Below are 20,467 nucleotides of genomic sequence, written 5' to 3'. Positions count from 1 at the left end.
CCTGAGCCACACAATTTCTTTAGCAGCACTTCGAGTATGTTACCCACAGTCAGTGCTGATCTGTGTTTTCTTCGTGGGTTTTGTAGCAAAGACAAAATTGATTTTGGAGTGAACTTTGGAGGAATGGAGTGAAATCTCACAGGTGTGAATCTCCTTAGAGGCAAGATGTATGTTGTCTAGATTTTGTTGGGGTTTTTTAATTGCTTAGATTTGTTAATGGCATGCACAAAACTGCTGTTGCAGACTTTGCCTGAGTCCATTGCATGTGTGTCACTACAGCATGTCCTGGCTTTAGCTGGCAGGTACAAGACAGTTGTACTGCAACCTTGTTGTTGGTCTGTCACCAGCAACTTGTTTGTTCAGTATGTTTTTTGTGGTGGATTGACCGTGGCTGAATGCCAGGTACCCACCACAGCTGCTCTATCACTCCTCTCCACAACTGGTTGGGGGAGAGAAAATGTAACAGAAGTTTCATGAATTGAGATAAGGACAGGGAGAGACATCACTCACCAATTCCTGTCACAGGCAGAACAGACTCGACTTGGGGATATTAGCTGAATTTATTACCGATCAGAATCAGAGCAGGATAATGAGAAGCAAAACAAATCTTAAAAATCTCCCCACTCCCCTCTCTCCTTCCTGGCTTTACCTGCTCCCCAAAAGGGGTGAAGAGAGACAGGGAATGGGGGTTACAGTCTGTTCATCACAGGTTGTTCCAAGGAGAGGAGTCCTTCCCCTTCTCCACTGTGGGGTTGCTCCCACAGGAGACAGTTCTCCACAAACTCCTCCAGCCTAAGTGCTTCCCATGAGTTCTGCATGAACTGCCTCAAGATGGGTCACTTTTCCAGGGGGCATAGTCCTTCAATAATAGCCTGTTCCAGTGTGAGTCCCCCACAGCATCACAAGTCCTTCCAGGAAACCTGCTTCAGTGTGGGTTCTTTCTCCATGGGTGTGCAGATCCCTGCCAGGAGCCTGTTACAGCATAGGCCTCTATGGGCTCACAGCCTTCTCTCAGGCATTCACCTCTCCAGTCTGGGTCTCCTGCATGGGCTGCAGGGGGATCTCTGCACTCCCATGGACCTCCCAGGGCTGCTCCATGGACCTCCACAGCTGTCTCACCATGGTCTGAAGGGGAATCTCAGCCCTGATGTAGAGCAGCTCCTGCCCGTCCTTCTCCACTGACCTTGGTGTCTGCAGAGTTGTTGTTCTCACATTCCTCTCACCCTTCTCTTCTCTGAGCACAACTAAATCTGAACAATAACTTTTTTCCCTTTTGAATCTGTTATTACAGAGGAATTATCACCATCTCTGATGGGCTCGGCCTTGGCCAGAAGCAGTGCTGGAGCCAGTGGGCATTGGCTCTGTCAGACCTGGGGGAGGCTTCTGGCAGCTTCTCACAGAAGCCGCTCCTGTAGCTCTCCAGTACCAAAACCTGTCCATGCAAACCCAGTTTGAACACTATTATTTGCTGTGATGCATAATTATGTTTGGTTCCCTTGTCACTATTATGTTAATTGTTTCCCAGACAAGGTTCTACTCCCAAATAACTTACATTCTTTCCTTCTGAAAACTGACAGACCAGGATTTAGCCTTGGCTGTCAAAAACGTCTATATTTCTATATTGCTGTATTTTCTGAAGTGTGTTCTGCTCAGTGCCATTCAGAGCCTTCAGAACTTGAGCAATTTTTATTTTTTGCTGCTCACACTCTGTCCAAAAAGCCAGAGTCCAGTTTTGATAGCTGTCCAGTATTGAATGATTCATTTCGTTAGCAGACAGGATCATTAGGTTTCACCTCAAACTCTTCAAACAACATGAGCAAGCTAGAAAAACAAATCAGTTTCCTGAGCTGCACTGCAAGTCACTTATCAGTGTCCACCATTACCTGGTTTTATTCCATCACACAGTAATTGGTTTGCAGCCCTCACAGCAACACCCCGTCAGCCATTCTTGCCTAAAGCTGATTTCAGCCTGGCTGTACTTCTTCTCTTTTACATACACTGAGACATTTCAGAAGCAACTGCAAATTTTCTAGCAGAACCTCAAGCCATCCTGCAATCCCCTTCTTAGAAAAATGTTCACAGAGGAGCTTTAGGAAAAGGTACTTAGAGTAATGAATATCTGTATCTTACTTGCTTTAGCAACATATAGGGCAATACTATTTTTAAACTTACGTTATGTTAAAAGTTTTTAGTTTAGACGGGGTTTTAAATTTTCTAAGTTGTAATGGTGCAGCATGTGTGGATCTTTCCCAGTGGAAAGAGAATGACAGTGCTTCTAGCAGGAAACAAATTGCCTTGCCTTCAGCTCATAATATAGTTCTAGCTTGTCTAGTAGAAATGAGAAGGAAAAGAACTTCAAAGGCTCAAAAGTCCTTAGAAGGTACATCAAAATACCACAAACTTGATTTGAGAACTTACAAATGTTTAAAGGTGCTTTACATTTTAGGGCCAAATTTCCTCACATTTTCTGACCAAGTTGACATTGACATTATCCATTACATACATTGTAAGGTTACAGGGTGAATCTTGGTTTAGAACAAACAATTGGGATGAGTGCTATGGCTAAAAGCATGGTTAAATGCAGAATAATTAGCTAGATAACATAGTAATGCAGTCTTCTACCTCACTGTGGAACACACTTTATAGAGAAAATTCTGAAAATATGTTGCATTTATTTTCTGGTTTGGGAGAATTTCTATGCATTGTCTTTTTCTCCCATCACTGTTGCCCCTGGCTGTGGCCTTCTAAAATACCAAGAAGATGGGAAATTAACCTTAAGTGAGGTGATGACATGAAAATTGTAGTTGGACAAATGAACTGTGTAAAGAGTTAAAAATAATTCAAGCAACTTGATTGGGTGATGAGAGAAACATGAATTCTTTAGAAATTGACAGCTTCATAAGAATAATGTCATGCTGCTTTTTTTACCCTATTTTCATTATGGTAGTAATTACTATCTCAATACCAGTCATTTCATGGGGATTAATGACCAGCTGAGGATAATGACCCTCAGCTTTATCTTGAATAATCAACTTGTGCCCATTTATCACTAATCTCCTGAAATTACTCAGCACTCCAATTGTATTACTTATTTATACAGAAATTTGGTAAACATGCATAAAAAGACCCTGTAATGTTTCCAAATTATTCTGCTCACATTCATTGTGCCACTCTCTCTTTTCCACCTTCTGATTTAATATTATACTGCACAAGAGGCAAGCTCCTTGTTTGTGAGGCTATTTATGAATAAGGCAGTGAATACCAGTTTCAAAATTTCATGCTGCTTTTTTATATTAAAGTACACATGTAATACCCAAATTCATGCAGAAATCTATTTTTTAATAAATTGCTTGAAGAGACCTAATCCAAGCAGAAACTCAGTTATAAGAAAAAATGCAGTGGTTAGAGAGAGGAGATGTGTTCAGCTGAATGCTCTAGCTCTGTTGTGGTTTCATTCCCATGGGCAGCCTCAGCACCACACAACCACTCGTGCACTCCTCTGCAGTAGGACAGGTGAGAGAATTGGAAGAATAAAAGTGAAAAAGCTCTTGCCTTGAGATAAAGATAGTTTACTAGATAAAGCAGAATCTGCACCTGCAAGCAATGCAAAAGAAAGAATGCATTCTCTGCTTCCCGACAGCAGACAGGTTTAGCCATTTCCAGGAGAGCAAGACTCCATCAAGTCTCACAATTGCTTGGGAAGACAAGTGCCATAACTCCAAATATACCACCCTGCCCTTCCTTCCTTTTTCCTCTAGCTTTTATTGCAAAGCATGATGCCACATGATGTGGGGAACATCCCTTTGGTCAGTTAGGGTCAAAGGGAACATCCCTTTGGTCAGTTAGGGTCAGCTCTTCTGGCTGTGTGCCTTCCCAGCTTCTTGTGCACTCCCAGCCTAAGCACTGGTGGGGTGGTGAGAGATGCAAAAGTGGCCCTGGTGCTGTGTAAGTGCTGTCCAGCAATAACAAACACTGCTATGTTGTCAAGGCTGTTTTCAGCAGAAATCCAAAACATAGCAGCATGCAAATTGCTGTGAAGAAATTTAACTCTAACCCAGCCAAAAGCATACAAACTCAAATGGCCATGTCTGTTTATGAGGAATGCTTCCACATTTGTTTTGTAGGAAAGAAAATGGTTGCAGTGCAAGTAAGACTAGAAGGAAACAGGCTTCATAATCAAATGCATATTGATATGTTGTCACATAATTTCTTAATTTTCTTCAGTGAAATTTATTCCATTGTAATTAAAATTTTAGAAACAGAGAAGCAACTAATTTTTTTGTTAGAAAGAGCTATTTCATGAAGAGCATGTCAAGTCTGCCTCTAATGATAGCTATACATTTTTAACTATTCAAAGAATATCTCAAGGTATTATCCCCAGAAGGATTATATAGCTCAGGAATGACAGCAAATTCTGAACTGTGTCTGTTTGAGGCAGCTCTCATTTGTATTTGGTCTATGGTTCATAATTTGAAAATAGAAATGCAGTAGTGGAGCTTTTGCTGCCTGCAAATTTTTACCGTGTTAATTAAGTATTCTTCAACATAATGTACCACTTTAATTCTGTTAGATGGCTAACGGATTCCCATTTGTACTTCGTTTAGTTAATGTTTTGTTAATGTTCTAGAACATACTGAGCTAGGGAATCCAACACTCCTGGAATCTAAAGCAGACTTTTGACTTGGTGATACTTAGGTGATTTAAGACATTCTGGTCCTTTTTATTCTCGCCTGGGACCATTTCCACTAATGCTGTGAGGTATCTGTTAATTGTTTTCTTCTTCCAAATGGTTCTCCATGTAGGTTCCGAGTTCTCACACATACAAGAGATTGTTTTGCCCAGCAAGTCATACCAGCATTCTGCTGAATTGTCCTTCTCTCCAAGGAGGTAAAAAAGTTTGCCAAAGCACAGAAGTACTTTTTACTACTACTACTACTATTATTATTATTATTATTATTATTATTATTATTATTATTATTGTCTTACTATCATCATTACTACTAAGCATTCATGGCTGCAAGAGTTTCATTTAGCCCCCTGCAGTTCTGATGGCTGCCAGCTGAGGGTCTGTGTGGCACTGGAAGTTTCCAGTCCCATTTCCACAGACCAGCATTCACTTCACCTTTTGAGTCAGCTGTTGTTCCACTAAGAGGCAGTATTGGCCTATCTTTTCTAAGCCATAGATCCTACGAAAATTAAAAGCAACATAAAAACCAGGTGTAGCAATTGATCCTAGCTTTAATTTCATCCAACTCCTGGGGTTAGACAGTGACTAATATTTGTCACATTGAGGAATACAGAGAGTTCCAATGGCAAAAATCTGGCCATGAGATGGATTAAAAGACACTTGCAGGACAGGGTTAACTGCTGCACACGGTGATTGTCACAGTATGCCTTTTCACACTTGCTGGAGAGATAATTTTAGCCAAATTGTTCCAGCTGCACAGATATAGGCTGCATTCAGAAGATATATGTCCAGGCTTCATGGTAATGGTAGAAATTTGCAGAAATGATGACTTATAAACTAGGAAAAATGTATGCTTTGGATTCTAGGATATTACAACTCTTCATGTCAAAATCAAATGATCAGGTGTGAAAAATGTATTGAAAACTCTATTTTTAGAGAAATGCAGAAATGTTCTGGTTATTTCATGGGTAACCAGTATGCTAATAACAAAGAGTCTTTGAATTTTTTTTCCTGGTATTACAGTGCCATAACAAGACATTTTTCCCACTTTGGTTAGTAAGTCAGTGTTTTAATTTTTTTTAAAATTTATTTGAGTCTTGTTTTTCCTGTGAGTCAGAATGAAAAGGGCTGTGGAAGAAACTGTTTATTGCTTTTTAGCAACTAGTAAGCATTAAGACTGCTAGACTTGGCTCATATTTGTAGTGCTAGGTATAAAAGATGGATAACCTGGCTGTTATTCATGACATTGTGTGGTGTAGAACAGAGAAAGTAATCCATCTGGTGCGAGTACCAGAATAATCTGATCACGTGGTAGGATTGTCATTGATGCAAACCTCTTCCCTCACTCAAGCTAAGGATTATCTTTAGCAATGAGATCTGTGGAAAGATGCATTTCACCTCTTGTTGGAAAAAATGCAAGAGCATCTGGCCTAAATTTAGGCTGACTGGTAGGTACTAATTCATTGATACAGTTCAGGGATGTATAGACAAAATCAAGTGGTCTCCTGGCACTAGGAATGCCTGAAGTCCACAGTGCTTGTAGAAAATTGCATGTTTATGAAGCTGTCTGTCAGCATTTGGACTGTGGGAATGACTGTTTTCAACAGCAGGCAGATGGCTCTGGTCCCTTGCAGAGATCACATGCCCTGAGTTCTCAGACATTCTTCTATGAGCTCTCCACCTTTGAGTGGAAGCATCTGTCATCACAGACTTGTTTGGCCGAGATAAAATGGGCTTGCTCTCGCAGTTCTGAAGCAGGTCTTTCTACCAGTTTGATGAAAAGATTTAAGAACAACTATTGTGCATCAGAGATGTCTGCATGGTGGAAATTGTGTATAGAGCATAAATAAACTCGAAGAACATCAAATAAGGAGGCACCTCCCTACTTAAGCTGGTTCAGAAAGCTCAGTATAGTCTAAAATCATTCTTGTGTAAGCATTCTTATACAGCAACTGTGAACTGAACACTTTCAGTTGAAGTAAAGGGGAAGGGTTTTGGGTGTGTTCTTTTTTTGGTCGGTTTGAGTTTTTTGGGGCAGTGTAGGGTTTTTTTTGTTGTTGTTGGTTTGGTTTGGTTTGCTTGGTTTTATAGGCTTTAATGGTTTGGTCCAGTGGGCCAGTTTAGCTGCTAAGAATGTAATATCCATCCATGTCATAGCAAGATGATGTTTAAAGGCATTTTGGGAACTCTTAGACTAAATAAAAGACAATCTGAAAGTTTGGGAAGAAATGGAAGATGAAATTGACCTTAGTGCTCAGAAATCAGGGCCATACAAAGGTAAATTATTTTTTACCTGTTTCAACATCTCCTTAAAGATTATGGGTAGAGGAGGAATTGCAGAGTTACATAGGTGGGTGTTTTGATATAAGGTTGCAAGACAGAACAAAAGCTATTCCAGGATGTAAGTATAGTACTAACAGACACAGTGTTCCTCTAAGTACTGTAGTTGTGTCTTGTTTTTGAGTACTCCCTTTTTACTAGCAGAACATCTATTTACTGGTAAGGGAAGGTCAAATATTCATGTTTCTGACATGGTACTGCATAAAGATAATTTTTAGGTCTTGTCATAGTATCAACTCCAGTTTTGAAACTTAATTTGAAAGCTTTTACTAAGACAAATCATGGGAAAATGATATAAAAAGAAGGAATAACTGTTTTTCTTACTGTGACATTGTATGTGTAAACCCTCTCAATCTTCTGAGCTTTCCATGTTTTCATGGAGTCCTGCAGTTCTAGAAATCTGTTCTGTGGAAGGATCTGAAAGATTTTCGCCTTTACAGCACTAAATGAAGGCATTTGCCCTACCTTGCTTGCCCATGTTAAAAACATTCTAGTGTTGTTTTCTTGATTAACTTGTGTGCTGCAGCAAGGATTAGCCAGAAAAGTACTTTTTTGTTTGTTTTTGTTTTTGCTCACAGGTATGAATTTAATCCTTCACTTAACAAATCTGTGCCAGTGTCATAATTTCAAAAAAACCCACAGTAGTAGGTGTATGCTTGACAGTAGCCTTTATAGAGTACTGAAATATCTGAAATAGTGTCAGGTCAAGTCTAGACATCAGAACAGAAAGTGAGGCTGTCTCATCATCTTAAGGTGATGCCTAGGCAAAGAACTGATAAGGAAAACTGATGAGATAGAAGGTAGGAAATGAGAATACATCTAGTGCAGAGCCAAGAACAACAGGAGATGGAATGCAGGAATTTTGAGAAGGAGATTGGTATGGGCAGAAGGAAGAACAACCTCTAGCTGGGACTGACTAAGAGAAGAGAGAATGGTTTGCAGCTGGGGCAGATGGTAGACACATAAAACAGGAATCAGGCTCAAAAGCTCAGACAAAAGAGAATCCAGGGAGAAATTATTACAGCATTTCAATAATTAAAAGGGCCTTAGAAGGGAATTGTTGTTGTGGTTTTTTTTTTGTTTGTTTTTTTGGGGTTTTTTTTGGTTTGTTTTTTTTTTTTTTTTACCAGGGCCTGTAGCAATCAATAAGGGGCAACAGTTTTAAACTTAAAGCTCTAGATTTAGATTGGACGTAAGGAAGAAATTGTGGTGACAATGCTGAGAACAGCTGGAACAGAGAAGTTGTGGATGCCCTACCCCTGGAAGCGTTCGAGTTCAGGTTGGATGGAGTTTTGAGAATCTAATGATAGTCTTTCCTGCCCCTGGCAGGAGCATTGGCCTACATAATCTTTAAAGGCCTTTTTGAGTCACAACCATTCTGTGATTCTAATTTTTGCACAGATATGGTGCCTCATCAAGGATTATGTTATCCACCTAGCAGGCTAAGTGGAAGTTTGCTGTCAGCCTTTACTCCATGTGTTTTGTTTTCCCTTAAGTGCACTTGACAATTTTAATAACAATCTTTCATCTCAGTGAATTCTATCTACCTTTGTTGAAGTGTGCATGCAAAGCTATAAACTATTTTTCATATTTTTCCTTTCCTCATTCCTGGAATACTTTGATATCCTTCAGTACTCCAGTTATCAAAATAACACTGCTTCCCAAGGGACCACATGAGCAGAGGAATGTTTGCAAGGCCTTTATGTATCTGAATTATACAAATTGTATACAAGTAGTCTGGGAAAATTTCAGAAGAGGTCTTATACTTGTGTTGGAGACTGATAGAGTTTTTGACAAAACCAAAACATCCAGTTTTCCTTTTTCACAGCATTGATTATGAGAAATCTTTACATCATATTTTCATAGAATAATTGTAAGACATAATGCATCTTGATTATGAGACAAGTTTCACCAATATAAAGCTGACAGATGCAGCTCCATCACTTTCTGTGCTAATTTTCCATGCAGCAAGCTAAAGAGAAATTAGAAAAGGAGAAAGAAGTGATGTTAAAGACTTGCTTTCCACTTGTTCTCCATAGTGCTGAAGTTTCTGGATATGTTACATCAGCAACATAAGTTAAAGCTGTCCCACAAATACATTATGTTGCATTCAGGCTTCATTGATTATCTGTGGGGGACCTTTGCACCATGCTGTTCTAATTCTATTTGTATGCTGTGGAGACTAGTCCATAAATTTTGAGTCAGAGGATCATTAGACAAAGTAATTCCCAGTGTGTAGCATAAATGATAGAGTTTCACCCAGAGATTTCTGCATCAAACTGTTGTAAACTATGAACTAAAACCATTTCGTTTGATAGACTTTTGAGGTTCCTTGGCTTCTCCATCATGCTCATACAGCAGCTTTCTGCTGGTAGCACAAAGATTGATCCCATGCCTGGTGAGTGTGAATAGTGGGAAATCCTTCCACCTACCTACCAATTTTTTCCCTCCAGGTATCTCTACTGTACTGAAGGGAACAAAGAACTATTCAGCAAAAGAAGAGAATGTGTGGTTCTAAACAGAGGATGTGGAATTGTTCCTAATTAAATCAACCTTTCTGTACTTCAGCAGAGGCTGATTACCAAAGGGTCAAGCTTTGCCCATTGCATTGCATACCAATGTGGAACAGCTTCAAGTATCATTTCCAGATGTTACTCTTTAGATTTGTTTACAGCATAAGCACTTCACAAGAAGCATTGTGAAAAATGCTTCTAGGTTTATACATTAGGAAAAAAGCACAATTCTCAATAGTACATATTTCTATTTTTAGAAATTTTTTTTTAAGCTGTTGCATTGTCAGGTTTTCTGGAATGATGGTTTGGTAGCCTTATTTTTATTCATGTATGCCTTCTGTGTAAAGAAAAAAAGCTTTATAATATGACCAGACAGAAAATACATGTCGATTCACTGTGCCAGAATTAGAAAAAGATTAAATACCATCAGTATGGTTTTAATATTTGGAAGAAACTTCACTTCTTACATTTGGATAGTAGCAAATTCTAATGCTGATTTGATGCATTAATAGTCACTATTTGCAACTGGCACAGCTTCTGAAATCAGTGTTATTTTAAAACCAGCTGGTTTTACTGCTATTTCTGTCTTCATTTTATATGTCTGGAGCCACACATTATATAGATCTATGTACATAAAATGAATCATGTATATCTCTATACATTTTATATACACAGTCATTTTACTCTGTAACAAGTTTAAGCAAATTAAATACATTTTTTGCTGCTAATGAAAAGTACTTAAGGACACTTCTAGAATTTCAATTTTTATTCACTGTGTTAAATGTAGATTAAAATGTCTCACTCCAGTAGCAGAGAAGCTATGTTTTTGTCTACAATTTAGTAAGGAATTCTTACTAAGTGCAAAGGCTTTTCCCTGCAATTGCTACTGTGGCAACCATAACTGTTTCAAATAACCAGGATGCACTTGGTGATTATTGTTGTTGAAAATTGTTAGCTTTATAGCAATCACACGATTGCTTGTAAGTAATTTGATACGGATGTATGTTGTGTACATTTTTCTTTATTTTTCCCCCAGTGGTTTGTTTGTAACTTTAAAAAGCTAATTGGCATTCATTTTGTAACGATTTAAATGTATAATTTTATCTTTGTAACTTCAATGCCCTGAATTTTGAAGCAGTGAAAAGGGCCCCAGTGGACAATGCAAAAAAACCCCAAAACAACAGTAGTTAAACTGATCCTCTTTTCACATACATATTATGTTGAAAGTCATCAGGCAGTGCCTTTGCATCTGTACAATGGTGCAATATTGACGGTAAAGGTCTGCTAAGGGTCAAGGCATGTCATTGCTAAGGTATCCCCAGCAGGGAGCTGTGGATTCCACAGGTAGCTACAGTTTGCACCATGAATCACCACAGATGATGCATTTCCTGCAATGGTGCCACTCAAAATCAATTTCTATTCTAGTTCAGAGTGTTAGTTTTGCTTTGCAAGAATGAAGAAAGGGAATGCGGTATGGTTAAGTCTGATGGATTATAAAGCAAATCCACATTGTATATGACTGCCAGTGGAACAGATTACATGGTTATTTTATCCAAAATTCTTCATTTAAATTCAACCTTGATATGTTCTATTCAAATTGTATATGAATTCTAATAATAATTTTCCACTGAAATAGCACGTGACAATCTACACTTAAAGTAGCCTTTTCAAAGACAATTTTTTCAAAAATTTTTATAATTCTAAACTGCCAGTGTGCACTGAATACCCTAGAAATAATTTTGACTTTATTTCAAGTGTGTTTTGAAGTATCACTGTTTATATTTTGTCTGGATTTGTATGATGTTAATTTATAATTTATAGTGTTGTTTTTATTGAGAAGTAGAACATAATTAGTGTTACTGCTTTTTTTTTTAATGTACTTTTTGTGCTTTTAACTTTGAAGCAAATTTTGTGCTTGTTTTTGTGGCAGTGAGAAGTGGAATGCTAGGTAGTGGCCAGCAGAGCATCAGTCTTCTCTCCAGTAACTCCAAGAAAACTCCAATTGGGTTGGTGGCATGTGCAACCACCAAGGCTTTGATTTAAAGCAGGAAATCAGTGGTCTTTTCTGTTTCTTTCCCAGTGTTCCATAGGATTACTTTTCCCTCCCTGGTTGCAACAGAACAGACATACTGTTGTAGGAAGGAGCTGATTGATGCATTTTGCATGTAGGGCAGCCAGTGGCTACAGAAGATCCATTATCTAAGCTGTTAAATAGTTTATGGTATGAGTACATAGATGGGCTCCACTGATACCAGCTTCCACTGTGTTTCCCATTGTATGAAAGGGAACAAGAGCCGGTTCTGACATGAATGATTTCTGTATGGCTAAATTCTGTGTAGATAACATGGGCAAAGCTTATTTAGGGAAACACAGAAACCAAACCTAAGTTGCTCAATATCATTCAGCAAATAATGAGCAAAGTTGAGAATGGAACTGACATCTCCTGGGTGCCAGTCCAGTTCATAACTGTATCCTTCATGGTGCGTAGCTCTTTTTTTCCTCATGTTTGACGTCTTTAATATAACCTGTGCAAAAATCTGAGAAACAGTTGTAGCTGTACTTACTATTTAGCTAATTGAAAAAAATCCTGCAAAGTGTGGTAGTAATCATGTTGAAAAACTGTATTGAACTAGAGGTAATTTTAGATAATTTGTGAGTTAATCTAAACTGTGACATATGCAAGCCTTTCAGCTTGCTTGGCTGCAGTGGAGTACCTGAGATTATGTAGTGTTCTGTCTTCTATTATTCATGCTCTCACTTACTACAGTCATCTGGTTACAAATACTTTCTCAGGAGAATGTACCATGTCTGTATTCTGTAGCCTGATTTACATATGTTGTGCTCTGTCTGAATAATTTCCCAGTCTCGTTTCATATCCATCTGAATAATCAGATGTTGACATTGGACCAAATCATGAGTTATATTTCTGTTTACAGGCACAAAATAATGTGTTTAAAGACTCTTTCTTACTGTCATTGTAACTTTGTGGGATTAGTGCCTGGTTATTGGTATTTCACATCAAGAAATTTGACTAATTAAGGAATTTTTGGATTTATATTCATTAAAGAAGAAAGGCCAAAAAATTTCCATGCTGTAAACAGGAAAGCTCCTAGCAGTGACTTCTCCAAACTGAATAATAGACACAATTTTAGCATGTATGAATTCTGCCCTACTTTTGGGAAGAACCAAGCATTCTGAATGACTGCATTTCAGGAGATGTGAAAAGAGGAAGCCACTTGAGAATATTTGGGTTTGACTGTATGAATTCACCATGCACTTGAATTAAAAAACTTCTCAGCTGAAGGTTTCATCATTCAATTTGTCTAGACAGATAACAGCAATTGGAAACAAAGGTCTTCTAATTAATTTTGTTTCGTGACTTGAAGGAAGATAAATTGTATGAATACTCTGTATTCAACTGTTCTCAACAGGAGACAGTGAGAACTGTGATGAGAAAACTAGTAATTAAAAAATATTTAACATTTGATTTCTGAACAAACTAAAACTTATTTCTACAAAAGCTTTATGTCCATGATTGAACCCATTGTCTACTGGTGAAATACATTGGCTGTATTTTGACCTGTTTCTAATTTCCACCAGTAAGAACATGTTCCCTGCCTTCAACTGTAATTGGATTTACTCAGTTTTGCTCCAAATTTAGGCTTGGTGTAGTTTCATTACTGTCTTTTGTCTGCCTCCATATCCATTGGTGCGATGTAAGCAAATACAGGTTATTTTTAGTGGAGAGTTTGCTTAGCAATAGAATCTGTAGTCAGTTACAGTCCAAATCTTTATAGACAATGAAGACACACATATCTTTATAAATATGTATATGTGTATAAATAAATTATAGAAACATACAAGTATTTTTTTAAAGGTAATATAGTTGAAATCTTAGCAATCTAATTAAAGAATCATTATTAGTCTAGATCTCTTGCAGAAGAAAGAAAGAATTATAATGGAGTTGAATTGTTTTACAAACACTTTTTAGCTTCTCCCCATTCGGGGTAGTTGTGCTCACCCTTGCAGTGCTCCTTAGTGTCCCAGGGTCAGTGGTTTGGCTCTGGTGGGGTTGTCAGCAGTTGTAGTCCTGTCCTAGAAGAACAGGATGTTCATACTGATGGCTCCATCTTCCTCACCCTAGGATCCACCATTCAGGATCATTTTTCTACATTTGCTAACACATTTTTACTCCTTTACCTTTTCTTTGTTGGTTTGCAGCTCCATGAGACATCTGGATTTATAATGTATGGTGCATTTTACACATGCTGGGTACTGTTTCTCTGTTCTCTTAGATACCTCTAACCCCAGTTTTGTACAGGCCTGCATTTTGTTGCTGATCATGGCTGATTTATAGTTACCACCCTGTGCCTCATCCTTACCATCCCATACCTGAATTCCTCTATACCACATCCTGAGTTTTAAGGCACAGCCCTCTTAAGGACCCTGCTGTCTGACCTGGCCCGTGTCTCTTCATACTACATCTTATGTTAGTCTTGTAAGTATCTTAGTATACATTGAGTAACCACTTTTTACAGCTCTCTGCATAAAACTGTCCTTGTTCAAAGAGAAATCAAAAAGTAAAACAATTAGAGGTATTGATCTGGTCAGTTGGAGGAGTCACAAACACAGCTGTTCCAATTGAAACAAAGATATATTCAGACAAAGCACAGCTGACAAGCCTCAGGACTTGTGAAGCCTTGCAAATTAAGCATTTATGGCCTGTTGGTGGTAGTGGTACTGCTTTATTGCAGACCTCTAAGGCTGCAGCTTCCAAAGATTTTAAAAATGTACTGACTCTTGCTCCTGTACCCCATGTACTGCTCTTAATGCCTTCAAAAGGTACAAGTCATTAACACCATGGCAATATTCCCATGTGTCAGAAAAGAAGGAATACCTTGTTGCTGAAGTCTGGTGTCTGTGATCTGTCTGTTGTGTGATCAGCAATATCATTTAAAGAGGACTAATGTTTCCATGCTTGCCGAAATGGTGAATTGCAGTTGCCAAGTGTGCAACCATGTGGCTAAAAGTGTCCAAACATTGGAGCCACCCTTTGGACTAGCAAGCAGTGCTGCTGCAGGGTAAAAAGGAATGGATGAAAACAGGAGGTGCACCTCACCAAACAGAAAATGAGTCTCTTTGCCAAAGGCATGGTTTGAATACAGAGGACTCACTGTCTGTGCATCTGGTGCAGCCTACGCTGCAGTGCTGGTGGATGGGAAGAGACCTCTGACTTTGTGAATTGAGCAGAACATGCTCTGTGGTGTTCCAGCAGTCTGTGGGGATCTTGGATCCTTGATGGCAGGGCTCCATGAGGAATAGTTTGATTATTACTGATTGTAGTCACTGGAAAGATCATGACTATGAGGGTATGCTATTGGGGAATGGAATGTCAGACTATTTGCTCTCTGAGCTTGCTTAGAGCTTTCTTATTTCTTCTACCTGGTCCTCAGACAGCATAGGGATGGAGTTGTTCCACAAAATACTTTCTTGAGTTTCTGCCACAGTGTAATACGTATAGATTCTACAAATACATGCATAAAAGAATTGAAACAGTAGCCATTGAAACAATATTTATTGACATTATTTAGAAAGATTTTAAAAATTGTTTTAATTAGCAGTATTTGGAATCAAAGTTTTGCCTTTCTTTAGCATGATCATGATGATTAATTCTTTACCTTTTCTTAGGTAGGTCATGATACAGTGGAATTATACAGGATGATTTATGTTAGCAGAACATGTCAGTTTGGTGTAGTGCGTCTGACACTGGCCCACAGCTGATGACACAGCATATACCTGAAGGGATGTGAATCCACTGTCTGTTGTGATCCTTTGTAATCCAGTTGTAGGCAATGGAAATAGACTGTGAAAATAGACACAGACCAATGTTTCACCTGTTGGCAGTGTTGGTAGGAATGATCCTCTCCTGGAGACCTGTAGGAACCAGTGAGAGCACAGTAAACCCCAGAGATTTCCGTAAACCTCTACAATGCAATCTGTTAGTCCTAAATTACGTTGTGCTGTATGGATCATTTCTGCAATTAGTTTTATATTGCAGAGGCATTAAATAAATGAGTGAGGTGTAGCACTCTGTAACTACAGACAGCTATTTTTAAAGATGTCTTCAATGGGGCCTAAATTAAGGTTGACCTATTTGTCATCTTCACTTCTTTGAGACAGACATTTACCGTGATCCTTTGCATACAGTTTGAATATCCTCTCTGAATAAGAAAGCCTGGCAGTCAATTAGAGCTTTGCCTTGAGTGACCTGCCCACTGACTTTCAGAAAGATTAAATGATGATGCAATACAGTGATATTTTATTGAAAAATAATTATAGAATGGATGGAAATAGATGTTCCTGACATGAAGGAGTAATGGACAAGGAAAAATATCATGTCCCAGTTAATCAACAGTGAACTAACTTCTCCTACTCCTGTTCTCAATAAGAAGTCACTGCTGCGAGACATTCTGGTGAAAATCAGCGGTAAATCCCATTTTTTACCAATAGGAAACTCACTTTGTGTTCAGATTTCACTAGGTGAAACTGAGTGTACTTGATAGAGCAAAAGTTTGGAACAACTGTTTAAAAGTTGAGTAAATTAAAAAAAAGGTAATAACTGAGCACTATTCTGCTGAAATCACTATACATTGTGAAGTATTTGAATATCTGATCAGGCTACTTCTCTGCAATTTCCGTTATTGAGACATGAGACTTTCCATACTGACAAAATAAGTATTATTAATATTCCTAAGAATGAGTCTCCTCCTTCATGCATTTTCTGAACCATGTGACCTTTGCATTGATGCACCTAGCACTGAGGTCACACAGAGAATCAGGATATATTGCTATAGAACCTGGGGATCAGCTAATCCCCAGGAGGTATTATAAGGGAGATATTCTTGCAGATTTTTCTTACCAATGTAACACAGAAAAACAGATAATATTGCTGAAATATAGAGCTATAACAGCAAATAAACACCCACCGCACTGATACTATCCTGATGAGTGCTCAGGGAAGACTTTGTTGAAGCTGCCACTGTAGAGGCTTTTGGGAAGCTGACTGTGCCCTAATTGCAGGAAGCCTGAAAAGTATGTATAGCATCTAATCAAACTGAGTTTTCTCAGAATGAGTAGCAGGAAAAAGATAATCTGCACATAATCAAAGCTAGGCTCATATTTTTAACCTAAGTTTTTATCACCTTCTGTTTCAATTGCTTCATGCACTCCTGCTTGTTTTGGTGAGCCTGTGAAGAGAAGATAGTGTACTTATATGTGGGAGAGAGATTAATTTCCTCAGGCTATTTTTCAAGATTTGTTATTTGATTTTGTGTATTCCTCTGTAGCTGCACTGTTCTTTTGTATACCTCAGAAAGATCTAGAAGATATTCTTAGTTCTTCAGCCAAGCATGTTTGGCAACAAACTGCATCTTTTTGTTTAAAAATGAAGAGGGTTACCCATCTTTTTTGAAGTGTGATTGTTACCCCTCTCTTGTCTCATTTCTGTTTTTCAAGACTGCACATTGCAAATGTTCACTGTTTACTGTTTCAAAGAGGCAAGCTGAATGCACTGCATTCAAATAAACTTAAAAATAAAATATTGAAGGGTATCCTAAAACATGTTTCAACATAATCTGTAAAAGAAAGCCCGGTGAATTTTGTACTGTAATCTGTAATTCTGTAATCATCACTGCAGCACATACTGCTGGTTTTTTCCTAAAGCAAATTATATCCATCCTCTTCACTAAAATGTGTTAAGTGCTTGACAGTAATTATTCTACATGTTTGCTTCATTAGCAAGTAAAATATTAAGTCTTAAATACCCTTAATGGTAGGGATTGACGTCCTGCAGCTTTGACTCATTTGTATATTTTTAAAAAGCCTTCTGATTTCTTGGTGTTTCAGTATTAGTCTTTTATATCTGAGAAGGTTTTTATCAATTTTTTTCCCATTCAGTTTTAGAGGAAGGTGAAAATTATTACTGTGTGTCACTGGGGCAAAGTAGATGGAGGAGGGGGAAAGAAGTGTGGGAAATATTTTGAAATTTCATTATTACAGTGGAGAGTTTTGTTTAGATGAGAAAAGGCAGCTGTATTTTTTGTAATGTATCAGAGGATATAGTGATAATTTGCATTCCTGTACAGCTTTCCATTTAAGGCTCTGAAGTGCTTTATAGACATCAATTAACTAAACCTTTTAGCACCCAAACTAGGTAAAGATTAAGATCATCATCTCACAGATGCAAAAGTTATGCAGGGACAGATGAGCTAGCAATAGCTTTATTCTTTTACCCATAAATCAGAACTCTAGTGGAAGGTTTTGTTGAGTGAAACAGCACATGTCACAATCGAGAACAGCTAGTTCTTGAGAATTGTTGAAGACCTATTTCACTTCAGGATGTAAGATCAAAATTTCCTGAAATTTTTACTTGTATTTTAGCAATACATCCTCTTTGTTTTCTTAAAATAAGATCTTACATCTTCTTATTATGTTATATCTGAGAATATTATTATAATTATTGTTCGGAAAAATAAGCTTTTCTGTGTGCTCCTGAAGAGATCAAACCCAGTTTCTGTGAGCTTGGCTCACTGTCTGGTCCTGCTACTTAGACCACAGTTAATAATTAATTAAAAAATAAAATCTGGAAGCAGAAATGTAGTGATATAAAGATGCCTTTTCACCTCATTCCTAGCTGCTGTTGATGTAACTGATTGCACAGATGTCCTAGTACTGCCACTAGCAAACTGGGAAAAAACCAAACACCAAAAGGGCAGAAACTAGAATGAATGAATATGTACAGATTCATTTTTACAGAAAAGGACTCAAGTTGAACATGAGCCAGCAATTGTGCCCTTGTGGCACAGGAGGTGAATGGGATCCGGAGCTGCATTCTGGGCAGATTTGACAGCAGGTCAAGGAAGGTGATCCTTCCCCTCTGCTCGGCACTATGGAGGCCATACCTGCAGTGCTGTGTCCAGTGCTGGGCTCCCTGTGCTTGAGAGACATGGACATTCTGGAGAGAGCCCAGCAAAGAGAGGCAGACAAAGATGATGAAAGGACAGGAGCATCTCACATAGGACTAAAGGCCGAGGGAGCTTCTACACATGTAGAAGAGGAGGCTGAGGAGGGTCTTATCAAAGTGCATAAACATCTGAAGGGAAGGTGCCAAGAGGACAGAGCCAGGCTCTTTTCAGTGGTGCCCAGTGTCAGGACCAATGTCAGTGGGCACAGAGATGAAAACCAGGACTCTCTGCCTGATCACATTTTCACTGTGAGGGTGACCGAACACTGACACAGATTTTCCAGGGAAGTTGTGGATTCTCCATTCTTGGAGCTATTCAGAAAGCTTCTGGACATGGTCTTGGGTACTGAGCTCTCTAGGTGGCCCTTCTTGAGCAAGATGTTGGGCCACCCTCAACCATTCTGTATTTCTGTGAATATCCATTATTTTATCGGTTTCTCTGTATCCTTGGGATCTACAAACTCCAGAAGTTTAGAACTGGTCTGCAAAAGTCAGTTTCTAATCACTGCTGTGGATGTCAGAATTTCTAGTTCTAATCACAGATTGTTCTATACACAATAGTCATGAAAGAATTTGAGAAAACTGCAGGCTGGCATTGGGATAGATTTTTGAATGTGTAAATTCTAACTGCTCCTGTGTGATGGTCTTACTTGATGATACTGAGCACACATGGAATGACTTCTTTTTTGAGTTTTTCAGTGGTAAAAGTGAAATGGTACAGTACACTATAGAATAAAAGAGATAAAAGATATATAAATGATGAAATGTGCTATTTAGGAGGATTGTCTAACAACAGTCAATAAATCAGTCTTTTTTCCTTAGCTTGTTATAGTCTAAAAAATGGTCTGTAAAGAATATTAGGAATGTGAACATGAATATTACATTTTGTAATATATTACAATATTACAAAATGTAAAATCAAGAATTATGGCATAATTTGGTCCTATATTGCTCATAGTATATTTTATGAAACTGAAAATAAACTGAAAAATAAAGTAGCATGGAATTGGTAACAGAAGGTTGAGAAAAATTGCTCACAACCTGCTGAAGCAATGATCCCAAAATGAACACTTTTCTCATATTTAATTTTCTTTATTAGATAAGAGAATTTATTTATTAGATGGGGGAAAATGGTAAGCTGTATCTCTGTATCAAGGATTTTCAATGTATTAGTAACATATTTTTTATTAATACTGCTTCCTTTTGTGTTGCTTTCATGACTTATCTTCTTGTGTGTGTGTGTGTGTGTGTGTGTATTTCTCAGAATCTCAGAGATGGCATTAGGGCCACTTGGAAACATTCAGCTTTAGTGATCCTGTAGAAATGTGCTCTCTGCAGGGAGTGTTGGATTGCACACAAGTGTGCAGACTTCCTGTCTTCCAGCTGAGCTTCTTGGAAAATGTCATCCATTGCTACACAGTACTGCCTAGCTTTTTTTAATTGATGAATTTTATGTTATTTGATCAGGTTCTCTGTATCCTTGGGATTAGAAACTTCATGTGAGGATTCTCTTTTTCTTATTATGCAGTAAAACCATATATTTTACATGATGCCTGGAACAGGCTAGTAAAATTTGATCTTTGTGTAGTTTCAATCTCTTGTCTTGGAAATTCCCAACTACTGCAGTATAGTGCCCTCCTTCACATACACACATCTCCTTCCTTATTTAGGTGCACTTTGTTTACTCAAACTTTTTATACCATCATTAATTTCAGATCTGTGTGGTCAAAATCTTTCTGTGTAATTCTTCTTTCTAAATGTTCGGGATGTTTATATGTTCACTTCTTACTTATAGAAAATACGTTGTTGTTTCAAAAAGAGCTTATTTTGTTCTCTGTTACTTGGAAAGTTGCAAGTGCTCCAAGGTGCCATCGGATGTTCTCCAAAATCTACTGACAGTCCTTC

At 38.2% G+C, this 20,467-nt stretch overlaps 1 protein-coding gene across 1 annotated transcript in view; it reads left to right on the top strand.

The window, feature by feature from the left end:
- NEK10 (NIMA related kinase 10) overlaps nucleotides 1-1,415 on the top strand; it is an 80,457-nt gene extending 79,042 nt beyond the window's left edge. Inside the window, 1 exon segment of the mRNA XM_064703184.1 lies at nucleotides 1,292-1,415. Within this exon segment, the coding sequence (XP_064559254.1) occupies nucleotides 1,292-1,415 (124 nt within the window).
- The last annotated feature ends 19,052 nt before the right edge of the window (nucleotides 1,416-20,467 follow it).

Source organism: Zonotrichia leucophrys, chromosome 2 (genome assembly GCF_028769735.1).
Source record: "Zonotrichia leucophrys gambelii isolate GWCS_2022_RI chromosome 2, RI_Zleu_2.0, whole genome shotgun sequence".
Taxonomy (NCBI): domain Eukaryota; kingdom Metazoa; phylum Chordata; class Aves; order Passeriformes; family Passerellidae; genus Zonotrichia; species Zonotrichia leucophrys.
Note: the sequence above shows the minus strand (reverse complement) of the source record. Positions and strands in the feature narration are given on the sequence as shown.